Below are 16,273 nucleotides of genomic sequence, written 5' to 3'. Positions count from 1 at the left end.
GTAGACAGGAAGGCTGGTTGTGACCAGGAGGGAGAAACCCCCCTAAGGGTGTACAAGTCCAACCTAGAATATTGTAATCGGCCCATATAGAGCAAATATCCGTGTGAGCCATTGTTCAATTAGGGGACAGTGTAGGAAATATCAATTGTGAATGTGCAGATGGCCCTACTGTCTTCGGGCTCTTGCAAAGTCCTAGATGCAGGGTCATGAAAGGCCAGCAAGGAAAATACTCAATGTCCTAACCCACCCAAGAACATACGATATCTTTAGGGAAACACCCAAAAGGGAACATGTTTGTTACTTCTGTTCTCTTATCTACAGTATGCCAGACTTACTGGGTGAAATCTTTATCATATGCGTGTCAGCTTTGCTAGATGGCTTGCTTATGTAACCAGAAAGAATAAATACAAGGTTTACTTGTCTTTTGGGGCTGCTCTCATTTAGAGGAGCCCGTCTTTTTGTTCAGCTGAATAAAAAACATAAAGCTTGAAGGCAACTTTTGGTTTCCTGTATTTTTTACCAGCAAAACCTCAGAACCTGCATATCAGCCTCTGGCACTATGGTTTGGGCATGTGCATTGTTTAAAGGTTTGTCATATCCTAAACATTTACAGAACCATTTAGCAAGTTTGCCAAAGAGTACAGTTTATTGTTGATAATATTTTGGGCACTCTTCAGTTTGAACTGGGTGACTTTTGAAAGTGGGTCTACTGGAGAGGATAGTGGAGACATTCACATGCCCAAGCTAATATCTTATGCCAGCAATCAGTTACCCTGGTTCTGTAGTTTGAGACAAGCAAGTGAGTCCAACTTTAGAGCCCTCCCCTGTTAGACGGAAGGGGAGCAAAGACAGTATTACCTAATTTCTGTTCAAATCCTAGCCATCCCAAGGAGCTCCATCAATTTTATAATCCAATCTACTGTGGGCATTTTATTATTTTTCCATATTTGTGAGTACAGTAATCTTGCCATGACTACTGTATACAGTATTAATTTCCTATATATATATTTTGTAAAAGAGAAGCTTTCCTTTATGATTAGAAGGGGTACAATTAATTTCCCCCCTCTTTTCTTGTTAGTAGTGGCCAGAATGGTACAGAATCTATTAAGATCATTTTGAGCAGTTCTAGAAAATATTTTAAATTGTTTAGGGCCAGATATTTTTTCCAGATGATGAAAGGGTTCAGTAAAATATGTATTTTCTTCTGCAGATTTAAAAAGGATTTCTGGTGGGATATACTGCTTTGGGCTTAATATAAGTATGTCTTGGAAATCTGTTTTCCTAATTAAGGAAGCATTTAACAAAATATCCTGAATACATCTTTAAAGGTCCAGCCAAATTTATAGCATTAAATTTTAAGAATAAGCAGTGGTGATTAATTTGCTTCTTAACTTGCTGCAAAATAATGGCATTTTGGCCATATTTCCTCTTGTTCTTTTTGATAGCTTCATATTGTTGTTCTGGTTTTTTTTTCCTCATGGGAATAAACTATACATGATGTAGCCTCGAATGACTTTGATTGTGCTCTCTTCTCTTTCTCTAGAGATTTTCTTTCTCAGGGAGGCGTTTCGGCATTATTTCCTAATGTTTTAGCAAATGGCTTAGAATATCTAAACCTGAGAGAAATGAGTGCTACAGTGGATGCAGTATTATTTCTAAGTTTATCTTGAGTTTGTGTATTTTATAGAAATTTTATGTTTTATTGCTTTTTTTCTTATTTTTTGGAATGCTATGATCAATTCAAAGTCTGCCCTCCAGTTAGCTCTAGAACAAGCATATTTTCATCTCTCTTACCAAAGAGTCTTACATCCATGTCCCCACATGCAAGCCTATTCTAATATGTGAAAGAAGATAATGTGCCCAGGTCCCTTCTGTTTGTTTGGAACCACTGCTAAGTATGTTCTATTACAATGCATATTTAGACACACTCTTTAATAGAGGTGTTTCATAATAATGAATTTTCTTTCTAGGTGTTGAACCAGAGCCCTTTGTCATTGGAGATCATCTCATTGAAGCCAGTGGTAAACTGAACTTGTTGGATAAACTTCTTTCTTTCCTGTATGATAGGTATGTTTTATAGTTTCTATGAACTGGGACTTTTTTAACTTCAACAATAGCATTTGGGGGGGAAAACAATGGTTAATGTGAGGGAATGATTTAGCACAAGAACATTTTTAGAAAAAGACTTTCAAAGGCATTATTTTAAGAAAACATAAATTGGAAGTGTTTTCTTTACCTTAATTAAAATGTATATGCATGATTAATTCATGCTCATTGGAATCAGGACTTTGGAATTATTTGGGTTTTTGCTCAGGTTTGCCAATGTCCAAAATATTCCAGTAATATTTTCTAGCACTTTCAACTCATTCAAACAAAGAATGGTATTGTGTGTCCTCTTCTGAAGTGTTGAAAATAGGTGGGCTGGGCTGACTCTTCCATTACATGTCAGGCCATACTGGGGATGGGGGCTAGGTGGGAAAGGTATTGTATTGCTTTGTGTCATGTCATATTTCTGGTCCAGTACCTTAACCACTATATCAAACTGTGTCCATAAAACGTATAAAAACCAAAACATTAAAGAACAAGGAAATATTTAAAAATGAGTATGGGACATGTAATATGAGACATGTAATAAGAATAGAAGCTACAATGCCATCCAGCTTCAAGCCAGCTTGAATAGCTTGGCCAGATTGCCTGTGCATCAGGTTGTGAATGCAAAATGGGTCTTGAAAGGGAGGACAACAGTATGGCTCAATTACAGCCTTGCAGCAGTCTCAGCAGACTATAATTGCAAGCAGACACTAGAAGTTGCCTCTGAGTGCAGTGAAGAAGAAATAGAGATAAACAGATCTTGGTAGCAACAACAAGGAGAAAATGTAGAAGGAAGATTGGTCAGGCTGCTGCAGAGGAAGAAAAATGGGCAATTTAGTATTGGCCCTTCTGGCTCCACACCTTCAGTCCTAAATCCAAAATGCAGGATTGCTAAATCATACAATTAATGATTACTGGAACTGGAAATGTCTAGTCTAATGAAGAGAAGGGCAACGGGGGGGGGGGTACATGATAGCAGTCTTTCATTGTTTGAGGGGCTGTCACAGAGAGGAGGGGGGAACCTATTCTCCAAAGCACCTGAAGGTCAGACAAGAAATAACAGAAGTTTATCAAAGAGAGATCCAATTTAGAATTAAGGAGACATTTCCTGTCAGTGAGAACAATTAACTAGTTGAGCAGCTTTCCTCCAGATGTTGTGGGTACTCCATCACTGAAAGTTTTTAAAGAGAGATTGGACAACTATTTCTCCAGAATGGTATAGGGTCTCCTGCTTGAACAGGGCATTGGAGTACAAGACCTCTAATGTCCCCTCCAACTCTGTAATTCTGCTGGGAAATTACCTGATCTCTGGCTGCTGCTGCTGTATCTCTCTGTAATGAGGCTGTGTTCATCCATGACTTGCTGAGAGATGAACAAAAGGACTTATAGATTATTCAGCCCTGATTCAGCATGAAGATCTTCTTCTTCTCCTATTAGGTTTTTGGTTTTCCGTCCGCTACCAAGCTGAGATGGGGAAAAAGGGTATTGCAATAATCTTTACAGGTCTTACCCTCCCTCTAACTCGGACTCAGTGGCTTAAAAATGCCATCCAGTGACAAGGAAAGAATTTAGACCAGTCTCAGTAGTGATACTGGTGCCAGTAAAGCAGAGAAACAGATAAAGGATCAACTCTCTTTCCATTGCAGAGTTAGTAAAACTGTGAAAACAGATTTATGGCTTAGGCACCTCTCCTCCCTAAAGAATTATCTCAACCCAAGTGCCAGTAATAAGATGGGCTGTCTCCCCTTCCCTCAAATGATTCAGCCTGAGCATATATCTCTCTATAGCATGGAAATAATAGTGTTTCATGTCCTATATTGAATTCAGATGGTTATATGTATGGAGGTATTATGTATTTTGAATGTGTTTTGTGGGAAGCTGGAGCCAAGATCAAAACATTCTTTTTTTAAAATTGCAGTAAGCATCGTGTTCTGTTGTTTTCACAAATGACCCAAATGTTAGATATTCTTCAAGACTACATGGATTATAGAGGTAAATGTTTTTGATGTAGCTGGATTTTTTTTCAGAGTTCTTATTCTTCGGAATAAAGCAATGCTTTGTATATGAAAATTCTAAAAAAAACCTATGATTGTGGGTTCTTTGCGTGTTCATAGTTGAATTATGAATTATGCATCCATTTGGAATTTTCTAAAACTTAGACTATCTTTTGGTGGGAACCTTGATCCCACGTCTAGCATATGACTAGAGATGGCTATTGCTGAACCCTTCCGTTTCTAAGAGTATCACAATGGGTTTGAGTGACAGAGAAATTATCTGAGATCAATTAGATAGGCTGTGTGAGTTCCCATGTCTACTGCATTTATAGATCTATTTAATGTAGATACATGGTTAATACTTCTTTGTGGTTGTCAGATGATAGCCCTTCTGAAGTCTATAAGAGATTCTCAGTCATCCAGCTGATAGTTATTTCTAAGGGTGCTTTTTTAAAATGCAACTGGACTGTTTTTTCCCTTGAGGAAGAAGAAGACGTTTCACTTCTCATCCAAGAAGTTTCATTGGTTCTGGCAGGATGGTGGGGACGATGGAAGGATCTCCCCCACATCCTGCCAGAACTGATAAAGCTTCTTGGATGAGAAGAACAACGTCTTCTTCTGCTTCCTCAAGGGAAAAAACAGTCCAGTTGCATTTTTAAAAAGCACCTTTGAGACAGCCTTCTAAAGATTGCATCCCTTGGGAAACAAAGATCAACTTTATAATGCTGGTGTGAAAGTAAAAATCTGAACTTATGTAGCTGTCCAGCATAGCTTGAGGAGGGAATGCAATGGGGGAAGATTTCCAGCATTGCTACTGTGGAATGAGGACAAATTAGAAGAAGGCCCAACTGTTTGGCCAACTTGCATTAAAACCTGGGGGTTGTGATTAATCATTTGAAAAAGTGCTCAAGGTAAGCTTTGAAAGCCAAAAATAAACATGGTTTCTAATGTAAGGCCCTGCCTCAGCTGAATCTCTCAATTAAGCAGAACTTTTGAAACTGGCCTCATTTTAACAGGAATTTTTATTGAGCGTTAGTGAAAGCAAGAGAAGGCAGGCAGGATCTGAAAAGCCTATACAACATTGCTAGGTTAAACACCAAAGTTTAAAACCCTTACCAATTGCCCAGTCCATAAGAGCCAATTCAGAGGTGTTAAAATGTTGTGAGAACTCTGGACAGAGACAGTGATAATAAGATGTTTCGCAGGTGTCTCTTCTGTGGTGAAGCGAAGCAGATGGCCTCAGGCAATACCCTCTCCCCCTTTACATTCCCCAGAAAGATACATCAAAGGGAAGAGGAGCTGAGTAAACAAAGCAAAGCTAACCACAGTAGAGGAGAGCTCCAAAGGATCCCCCTCCGCTCATAATGGCAGCATCCCGACAGAGATCTGTAGGGACCTGACAAGTATCTTGTGGTCTAGGTGCAAAATCAACAGCCTTTTAACCAATGATGTCAAATTTTGAACAGAATTGAGGTAGGCAGTAGTATGTCACAGTTCAAGTAAAAAAATAATTTTGGAAGAAAAAAATTGGCAAAAAAATTAATGTGAAAAAAGAGGGAGAATTTTTTGATAAGACCTGTAGTCCACCAGATTTTCCAAGTCAGGCCATTTTAAAAGGAATAGCTATTTTAGTGTATAGTGATAAAAATCTGGAAAAATATTGTACACGAAGTAACAAATGTTATTAAAAAGCATTAAGTTCATCAGATGCATAGAATATGTATACTGATATAGACTTTAGATTGGGATAGGACAGGGAGAAAGGTTGATTGTGCAGATTAGGTTAAATATGAAATATATTAAAATTACCTTATTGTAATGTGTTAAAAATGCATTATTGAGACCTTATTTTGATCTTGTTTGCTGTGTCTTTTGATGTATGTGAATTCAGCAACAAATTCTTCTCAGTGGAAGAGTACTCTGCATCTGATGAAATGAATTGCAGCTCACTAATGCTTTATGCCCTTTAATCCAGTTTGGTATTCAGAAAAGGTGCTACCAGATTCCTTGATTTCAAATTATAAAGCAGATACTACAAGAAATATTAGAATTTTGTTGATGCAAGCTATAAATAACAGAATATTGAAAGCTGTTTCTCTTTCCCTTCCTCTTATATAAAAGAGAATCAAGGTAGGGCAATTCTCATATGCTTTCTTATTTCCTTGTCTAAGCACACATTTTCTTAATGGTCACTAGGACCATTAGGAATAATGTATCTTTCATGAATATTTAATTTTTCTTTTAAAAACTGAAAAGGTTACAGCTATGAGCGCCTGGATGGATCTGTCCGAGGTGAAGAGAGATACCTTGCCATTAACAACTTTGGTCAGCAGCCTATTTTTGTTTTCCTTCTGAGTACCAAAGCAGGTGAGCAACCAAGGCTTTTCTATGTACTATGCTAGGTATGCTGTTCATTTGAAAGCTAATAGTGGGTTACTAGTAGCATTCTGACATGAGTAAAAATACAACAAAAGAAACAGTTGGAAAAGAAGAAAAAAAGAAAAAAGGAGGGGCTTCCAATCTTCATTACAAGTATAAACATGTTTGGTAGCTCTTTATTCCCCATAAGGTTACAAACAATATTTCTTCTTCTCACAACCCATCTCTTGTTTATAAACAAATCTATAAAACTTCAGTTTTTCAGCCTTGGTGTCAGTAAATAGTCTTAAAGGATTGCCAGAATTTCATAAAAAAACATGTCTTATTTTAATCTTGATCAAATAAGTCAACTTTATATTCCTTTCTTTTAGTTCCAAAAATCTTAATCTTTAGTTCATTCAAATATTGTTGTAGGATTTGATCCCTTTTAAATTATTCTTTCTCCCATCATTTAGATCTTTTTCAAGGCCTTAGCAAGCCTTTTTGCATATCCAGTAAAAATATATCCACTTCATTCTCTTGGTTTATCATTTACATTTCCCTATAATTTTTATTTATGTATTTATCAAATTTATGTAGCTACCCATCTAATCAGAAATAAGTCTAAACATTTTTTAAACAAATATTATTTTAATTTTTAAAATTTCAGCCAGCTTCTTTTGTATATCTATTAAAGACTTGGCCTCCTCTTATATTTCCACTTTAAATATCTTCTCTATTTTGAAATAGATCAGGTCCCTTAAGGTTAATAAGGCTCCCAGTGCTGATTGTGTTCTCCCAGAAATAATTTAAAAGAACCTTAGATGGTGGTCACAAAGAAAAAGACAAAAGGGCAAAAAAGAAAAGATTAAAAAAAGAAAGAGGTTTCCAATTTTCTTTGCAGCAAATTGAAGTATGATTACAAAATTATCTTTTAGTTTTACAAAAGAAAAGCTCACCTTTTTCTATTTGTATTCTTTTCTAATCATCGAAACCACAAATCATAAGTGCATTTCCCTCGATTCATTTAAAAAGTCTGCAAGGGATTTCCAGTTGGCTATAAATATAGTTATTGTCTTTATCCATCTCTGCAAGTTTCGTCACCTTTACCAACCATTCCTGTATAGTGGGTAGTGTCAGACCTTTCCATTTTTGATGATATAATAGCTCCACTGCAGTTGTCATACATAAGAACTAGCCACTGTTGAAAATGATGTGATGAACTCTCTACACTTCCCTCAAAACACAGTATTTTTTTATTTCAAGCCAGTTTAGTTACATTGATTATTAAGAGGCACCACATGATCACTTTTGTCCTTGTTGAGACTCCTCAGATGTGGGTAACAGTTAATATCTGGCTATTCATATCTTAGGAGGACCAATAAAATGGTCTCATCTTGTCACCTGGTGATCAGTGTAATTAAAGATTCAATACAAGATATTTGTAATAAAAATAAAGAAACTTGGAGATTATGTGAATATCAGTGTACTGGGGCATGACATAATTTAACTTCTGAATTTTTCTGCTCTGAGAACTTGAGAAAAATGGAATGTACATACCATTCTGATAGCTTTTTGATTAGGATTAAAATTATTAAGACAAGCTGTTTGGAAAGGAATCTTCTGTGAAAGGAAAGGGGATTAAAGCTTACTGGAAAAAACAAAGTTGAATTGAATAGGTGGGCATCTCCCATAATGAAGACACAATAGAGAAAGAAATGGCTGTCAAATAGAGAAAGAAAGTGCTCAATAGAGAAAGAAACAGATGCCTGATATGGACTTAATTATTGATAAAACAACTAAAAAAGTTATGTCAGAGCAAATGAATGAACAGTTTTTAAAAAATGCTATGTCATATAGCAGATAAGAGTTCAATTGTCCAACAAAGCTGGATACAACAATAATCAATGCTCTTTAGATAAGCAAAGCTCAAAAGAACATTTCTGAAATTTAGACTGAGTTAGCAGATATAAAATATCATAATAGCAGAGATAATTTAAGGGTTAAAGAAGTTCCAGAGACTACAGAAATTACTGTTTATCTTGTTCTGGCCCAAAATTATTGTGAAAAGGTCAATATCATATAATATTGATACTATATAGTAATATAAAAAGATCAGCATAATCATCAGATTTATTCATGTGGAATCCTACAGATGTTTTAATTATATTTGTTAAGTCCCTTTTTTGGGCCAAAACCAGCTATTTTAACAAAAAAGATAAATTATAGAAAAATTTATGTGAAGATCAAATAGGATGGTTGAAGTCTTTTTCCAAGATATTGGTGTGCTATGCTGCAGTAGCAATGATGATAATAATAATAATAATAATTAATAATAATTAATAATAATAATTAATAATAATAATAATAATAATAATAATAATAATGATGATGTCATAAAATATAAATATAAAAGAACTTCGAGGCAAAATTCTTCCTTAAAGAACATTTATTCGAGAAACAAAGTATTGGCACTACATAGTTGAACCCAAAAACTAAATTCCCTTCCCCCGATACAAAGTAACAAAGTACAATTCCCACCCCCAATAAACTGTCATAAAACACATTCCCCAATTAGCTTCAAGTGCAGGCTTTCTCCTCAGCTCCTTATCAGCTCGTCCTTGAGTTCCCACATCAGCGTTATTATTATTATTATGGCTAGCTGAGCTTACATCCCAACCCCACAACCCCTTGCTGCTCCTGATTTCTAAAAGCAAGAAAAAGCATGTTAAAGGAAAAGAGAAAATGGCTGCATTTTCATCAGTTTTTCATTTTCATCAGAGCAGGAACATGTTAGCCGCGTTGACAAATAATTTAAATCATTTACAGAAAACCTTACGCAGAACAAGATTTTTATCAGTGGGAATTACCATTTAAATGAATTATTTTTATGCCAAAGGAAGAAAATTTATTTTAGGTGAATGAAAAGCAGCTTCTTGGCAAAATTCATTAACAGTGTAAAATAAGCAATTAATAAACTATCCTTGGAACTTGGGAAAATTGGCTCAAGTATAAACTGAAGATAAGAATGCTATATCAAGCTGCAAAGCAAATGAAATTACACTGAATATTTTAACTCTTTGATCTTCCATATTTAGAAGAAGAAAGAGGAATAAAGCAAAAAAATAAATTATGGGATTAAAAATGTATGTCATTTAAAATAATACTTTATTTTTTGTGATTACATACTTTCCATATGAATTATTAAGCAATTCTGTAATTGAAATGGTTAAACAAAGTTAGAAAGTGAAATACTGCACAAATCTTCTGCTGTCAAATGACATTACATCTTACAGTTATCATCTTGTACAATATTATAAAATACCCCCAAGCAAACTTCAAAATTTATAAATAACATATACCAGGGCTTTTCAACAAGTGGTACGCATACCACCTGTGGTACATTGGCACGTGGCAGCTGATACGCAACCTTGCCCAGCCCAGCCAAGTGTTAGTGGGGAGAGGGAAGCGGAGCAGCGCAGGACTTGCCCTGAGAGTCTTCAGGAGCGGCAGGCTGCTGGGGTGAGGCAAAAGCCCCAGGATCAGCACTTCTGGAAGAGAAAGGAGGAGGAGGGGGCGGAGACAGGAAGGGATATAAAAGGAGGCAGTTTGGGTGGGAGAGGGAGAGAAAAAAAAGATGCAGCCTTGGAAGGAGGAGGAAGGGCGAGACAGGAGAGGACAAAAAAAAGGCCGGGCACACACACAGGTGGCAGCAACAAACAGGTAAGAAATGGCTTGAAAGGTCACTGTATATTGCTGAACAAGAGCCTCACAGAGCAGAGTGCAGGAAGATATTTGTAATGAGGGAGGGAGAAAAATAGGCATCCCCTGAAGGAGATCAGCAAATGGTCCTTGCCCACTTCACACACCTGTGGATTCCAGGGGAGGGGACACCATGAGCAGCATGAGAGTCCACGTTACCTGCGCTACGCTGCCCAGACCCCAGCCTGGTCTTGGCAGGAAGCAGTGCACTCACCGCACAGAGCGGCTGAGCTGAGCAAGGTGAACCGGTGACATGCCGAACCTGCCTGGGTGCGTGCAGAGGCGGCGGCACTCTGCTCTTAACACTGTGCAGCTCTTGTCCAGCAATTTACAGTGGCCTTTCAAGCCGTGGCCAGCAGCAGCATAGCCACAGCCTGTCCCCCTCCCCTTGTCCCTTCCTGGGCATGGAGGGAGGGAGGGAGGGAGGAACGAAGGAAGGAAGAGATGGAGGGAAGGAAGGAAGGAAGAGAATGGGAAGGAAGGAAGGCACAATGGGATGGAGGGAAGGAAGGAAGAGACAATGGAAGGGAAGGAAGGTGCCAACCCCAGTCCCATCCCCCTCCACCAGAGACTCAGATGAGTGATGTTGAGCTGGCCATGCCCACCCCCCGGCCATTGACTTTATCATTTTTTCCTTTTTTTTTTTTGGTCATCACGTTTTTGACACCTTGCTAGGCACCTGGTGGTACTTGGATATTGCCATATCCTAAAAGTAGTACAATGGGAGAAAAGATTGAAAAGCCCTGAAATAGACAACAGCAATCACCTCAAATACTTTTCTAAATAACTCCATTATGAGCAATTTATGGAATTCTAATACAATGGGAGGCCTAATCATATCGCAGAAAGATGCTATCCCACAGAGCAGATGCAGCAGTAGAGAACAAATTATGAAAATAAGGCCATTAGCATTTTTAATGAACATCTATGTCAGATGAGTCAGGACTGTCTGAAGAAGATACTTTTTGGAGATACTGTATATAAGAGTTATATAAGAGTCAAAGTATGGAGGGTTTTAAAAGTCAGTGTTTCAAAGCAGATTATATTTTGAAGATGAAAGAAAGCCATTATAGGTAGTCCTCAATTTACAACAATTTGTTTAGTGACTGAAGTTAGAATAGCACTGAAAAAAATGACTTAGGACCATTTTTTACGCTTATGATCATTGCAGCATCCACGTGATCAACATCCAGATGCTTGGCAATCCAGTCATATTTATGACAGTTGCAGTGTCCCGGGGTCATGCGATCACCTTTTACAACCTTCTGACAAGCAAAGTCATGGGGAAGCCAGATTCACTTAACAACCATGTTACTAACTTAACAACTGCAGTAATTCACTTAACAACTGAAGCAAGATAGGCCATAAAATTGGGCAAAATTCACTTAACAACTTTACATGCACTGTCTTGCTTAAAACAAAAAATTTGGGTTCAATTATGGCCGTAAGTCAAGGACTACCTGTATTGGCCTAGAGATGCTAGATAGAAAGTGCTCATCTAGGTATCTGCCCAATACAATCCAGGATAGGATGCCTTCCTTTGAGACATGATAATCTATTTGTCTAATTAAATGGGATTTGAAAATATTATTACCCATTTATAATATAGTCCTGTACATTATTGCTTATCAAATGAAATATTTATCTTTACACTTTTCACTTGATTCAAGGCTACAGAATGGCTAGTTTGTTTTTATTATAATTTATAAATATTCTCCTTTATTTTCCTAGGTGGAGTTGGTATCAATCTTACAGCAGCAGATACAGTTATTTTTGTTGACAGTGATTTTAATCCACAAAATGATGTGCAAGCAGCAGCCAGAGCCCATAGAATTGGCCAGAAGAAGTGAGGAAAAATGTGTGGTTTGTGCCTGTAAATGTGTGGTGTGTTGTTGTTGTTTTTTTGTTTTTTAAGAAGGGCATAATTTACCAGTCCTGCTACATTTTTGGAGTCCTTCCCCAGACCGCTAAAAAGCACATTTGCAGCTAAGGTATGTCTTAGATTCAGAGTATAGCACCAGTTAATGTACAGGTAGTCCTCAACTTACAGGATTGCTGTTGCTAAGTGCCAGGTAAGGAGCATGGGGGTGTAGTGCAAGGGGGGCACAGCTCTGGCTGGGCATGAGTTGAGGAAGGGTGCTATACTGCAGCACAAGCTCAGACAGGCAAAGGAAAGAGCCTGGGTTGCATGTGTATGAGTGCAGGGAGGCTGGGTTCAGAGGGTGCATTTGCCAGCACAAAGAGGCCCAGGGAAGGAGAGCGCTGGTGGATGCAAGTGAGTAAAGTGGGAAGGAGAGCACTGGTGGGTACGAAGGAAGGAGCAACTTGTGACCTTTTCTGCTGGCTTCCCCATTTACTTTAGACAGATGGCCGAGAAGGTTGGCAGTGGTGATCACATTGCTACAACCAGTCATAAGTGTGAGCTGTTTGCCAAGCATCTGAATTTTGTTCATGTGATTGTGAGAGCACCACAACAGCTGGTTGTAAACTCAGTGCCATTCTTATTTGGAACAGACACTGAATGATCACAACTCGAGGACTACCTGTATTGTATATGGCAGTGATGGCGAACCTTTTAGAGACCGAGTGCCCAAAAACCACCTTGCCCCTGCCCCAGCCCTGCCTCTCCTGCTCGCAAGGCCACCCACCACCTCCATGGCCCACCACACCAGATTGCCCAGGCAATCCAGCAGCGTTATGGCAGCCACACCCTCTGTCCGCACCCCGCAGCATCATCTGCACGTGATGGGGTGCGAGGGCGGAGTCTTGTCCTTGCTTCCTGGCTGCCATGTCCTTGACTGCGCTCCTCTGTGCAGGCTGCACCCAGGGCGACTCTCCTCTGGGAGGTCTGCTGGTGAGGATGGGGCCACAGGGGGTGATGGCCACAGGGGGTGATGGAGCTGGGGTGATGGCATGCGTGCCCACAGAGAGGGCTCTGAGTGCCACCTCTGGCACGTGTGCCATAGGTTCGCCACCACTGGTATATGGAAACAAAAGAAATTGTTCCAAGTACAGTAAGTGTACTTGAAAGTGATATCCAGAAGCTGCTATGAGCACTCCATCTAGTAGCACTTATTGAAGCACCTTGTTTCAGAAACAGTGTAACATTAGTATTTCCTTTTTTTTTATTAAAAAGTTTTAGAATACATTTTGTCTTTAACAAACAACAAAAACAAAACAAAAACAAAGAAAAGAAAAAGAAACCCCCCCCAGCCCCCTTCCCTCCCACCCTCCCCAACCCTCCCCAACCCCCCCTCCCTTCCCCCTCCCCCCCCCCACTTCCCAGAGCAGAATACAGGGTATAAAAATACAAACAATCATAATCTAGCTTACGCAAACAATCCTGAACTATATAGACTATCGAACTTTAACTCATATAGATAAACTCCAAACATATATATATATCATATCAATAATTATTCAAAAACAATATACTTTTCAATCTACCCAATAAAAACAATCACAAATAAAACAATTTATATCAATTGTCTAACGCTGTTCTTCCCAACTAAGCTTTAAATTCATATTATCCTGATATATTATACAAATTAAAATACCATAGATTACTTCCAAACTTAAAATTTTTTTATATAATCACATCATTCTTATATTCTTATATTCTATTACCTACTCCAATATTGCCCATAAAAGTATTACAAATTAATTTCAATCACACATAAAACAATTTATATCAGTTTTATAAAACTATTCTTCTATCCAACTAAACTTTAACATACTAAAACCAAATTTATACAACCTTTCCTTCTCCTAATGTATTATACAACTTAAAATACCATACACTACCTTCCAGGCTTAAAACTTTCCATCCAAATAACAAAGCATAACCTACAGAATATCAATAAACACTACTACAAATCTTCCCAATTAAATTTTCATAATCATCTTAAAACTAAAGCAACACAAAATATTATATAATTATTTTATAAGGGTGAAAAATGAATCCCCACATACTTAATCCTTCTAGCATCCTTATTACATTATTATCTCTTGCAATTATGCAACTAAATCCTCAGGTTTGCTTCATTCTTCCAGAAGCAGCACACCTCTTCCAATTTCTGGCCTTCTCCCGTGGTGATGAAATTTGACCCACTCCTGTAGCTTTCACATCTGTCTGCGTTAACCCTTCAACATCTTGTGGATTCTCTCTGGAACGTTGAGGCTCTCTGTCACCTTTTTTCTTTGTAGACTCCAAAGACGATATGGGGACTGCTTTTAAAACATTACTGTAAAAGTCATGTGCCTGAATCACCGTGGTAAGACAATGCCTCGTACCTTCATAAGTCACCACCATACCCTCTGGTATTTGCCATCTAAACTTAATATCACGTCGTCTCAATTCTTGTGTCAAAAAAGCAAATTCCTTCCTTTTTCTTAAAATTCTTGCAGGAATCTCTTTTAAAATCAAAACTTTTTGCTCATCCATTACAAAATCAATATTATAGGAGGCCTGGATAACTTCATTTCTAATCTTTCTCTTTGTGAAATAAACCACCACATCTCTGGGTAATTTCCTTTGTCTTGCAATCCACGAATTAACACAGAAGATTTTATCTATATCTTCCATTATTTCATCTGCTGGTCGCTCCAACACCCCTTCCAAAACCTCAGAAACCATTTTCGTCAAATTTTCCTTAGGATTTTCTTTTAGGCCTCTGATTCTCAAAGCAAACTCCATCTGAGAATACTGTGTCGAAATCAAATCATAATCCATTTTCGCTATCATATTTTCAGTTTCTGTCATTTTGGCTTCCATTCTAGTATCATTTTGAACAAGATCTTCCACTTTTTCATCCAAAATCTCAATGCTTTTAACCATATTTAACGTTGCAGATGTGATGTCTGCTCTCATTTCTGCTAATTTCTCTGTAAACTTCTCCTCCAACTTTTTCTCCATTATCTCAACAAATTGTTGCATTTGCTTTTCCATAGTTTCTTGGAGCAAACTGCAAATCTTTTACTGTAAAAGCTGATACAGATTCAGATGCAGAGGACAATAAAGTTTTCACCGAAGACTGCTGCCTCAGGGCAGGAACTTTAGAAGATATAGCCGCCATTTTCACCATTTTCACCCTGCACTTTCACATGCAGATTCAGCAAAGTCCATTGAGTTAAAGATCAAAACATCATCTTCACCAAAATCTCCTGCATCGCTCTGCCTGCGTCCTCGTTCTCATAAGCTCTTCCTTGCTAGCAGGGATGGTTGCGAACGCCCTGTTCTGCTCCAAAAAACCCGGAGCAGAGACGCCTCGCAGTCCGGAGCATGCCCAGGCTTCGGGGGGGGCTCAATCCTTCCGCCACCAAAACTCTAAGTTCTGGCGGCCCCGAAGAGCTCTACCCCTACCTGGACGCTCACCCCCTCCTCTTCTCCCGAGGTGGGGGCTTCCAAGCCGCCGAACAGCTGATCGGCGCTGTTTTCGGCGACTCTACGGAGCCGCGAGGCTGACAGCCAAGAAATGGCTGCCTCCGGCGTCGCCTTGCCATCCGGAAGTTAACATTAGTATTTCCATTTAAGTATTCCATACAGTGTTCTCTGGTTATCAGCAATATGACCCTGTGCCACAATCGGTTTAGGAGGCTCCATTCATTCTCTTTATAAAATATTTGCTCCAAAAATGGACTTTCCAAGAAAACTGGGGGAAAATGTATGACAGACAAAATTATCTATTGCCTCCATTGTTGTGGAAGCAAAACTAAAAATCCTACAACAATGAGACCTGACAGATATTTGCCATATCCTGCTGCCATATATACATGATTAGAAATTATTATATTAATATACATTTTATTGTACTTTTTTTAAAGACCAGTAAAAATCATCCGCTTGGTTGGGAGAGACACTGTAGAAGAAATTATCTACCGACGAGCAATATCAAAACTCCAATTAACTAATACTGTTATTGAAGGGGGGCAGTTTGCACTTGGAGCACACAAAACTCAGGATATATCAGATGTTCAGGTAAGAGATGTCAAAAAGCACCTTCACAAATTTCAGAGAACAAATTTCAGATAGGTAACCTTAAAGATTAAATAGTATGTCTGTATTTTTT

General features: G+C 38.3%; 1 protein-coding gene across 4 annotated transcripts in view; it reads left to right on the top strand.

Annotated features, from left to right (window-relative positions):
- CHD1L (chromodomain helicase DNA binding protein 1 like) overlaps nt 1–16,273 on the top strand; it is a 74,661-nt gene that overhangs the window by 34,458 nt on the left and 23,930 nt on the right. For all 4 annotated transcript variants that reach the window (XR_014025196.1, XR_014025197.1, XR_014025198.1 and 1 more), the window contains exons 10-14: nt 1,971–2,067; nt 4,010–4,083; nt 6,342–6,452; nt 11,937–12,051; nt 16,029–16,182. Coding sequence is in view for 1 of the 4 variants with exons in the window: in XM_081318248.1 (XP_081174374.1) it covers nt 1,971–2,067; nt 4,010–4,083; nt 6,342–6,452; nt 11,937–12,051; nt 16,029–16,182 (551 nt within the window). In the remaining 3 variants the exon portion in view is untranslated. The remainder of the gene's footprint in view (nt 1–1,970; nt 2,068–4,009; nt 4,084–6,341; nt 6,453–11,936; nt 12,052–16,028; nt 16,183–16,273) is intronic.

The sequence above is a fragment of the Vipera berus genome, assembly GCF_964194415.1.
Source record: "Vipera berus genome assembly, chromosome: 2".
NCBI lineage: Eukaryota > Metazoa > Chordata > Lepidosauria > Squamata > Viperidae > Vipera > Vipera berus.
This window is presented reverse-complemented; position numbering and strand designations above follow the sequence as displayed.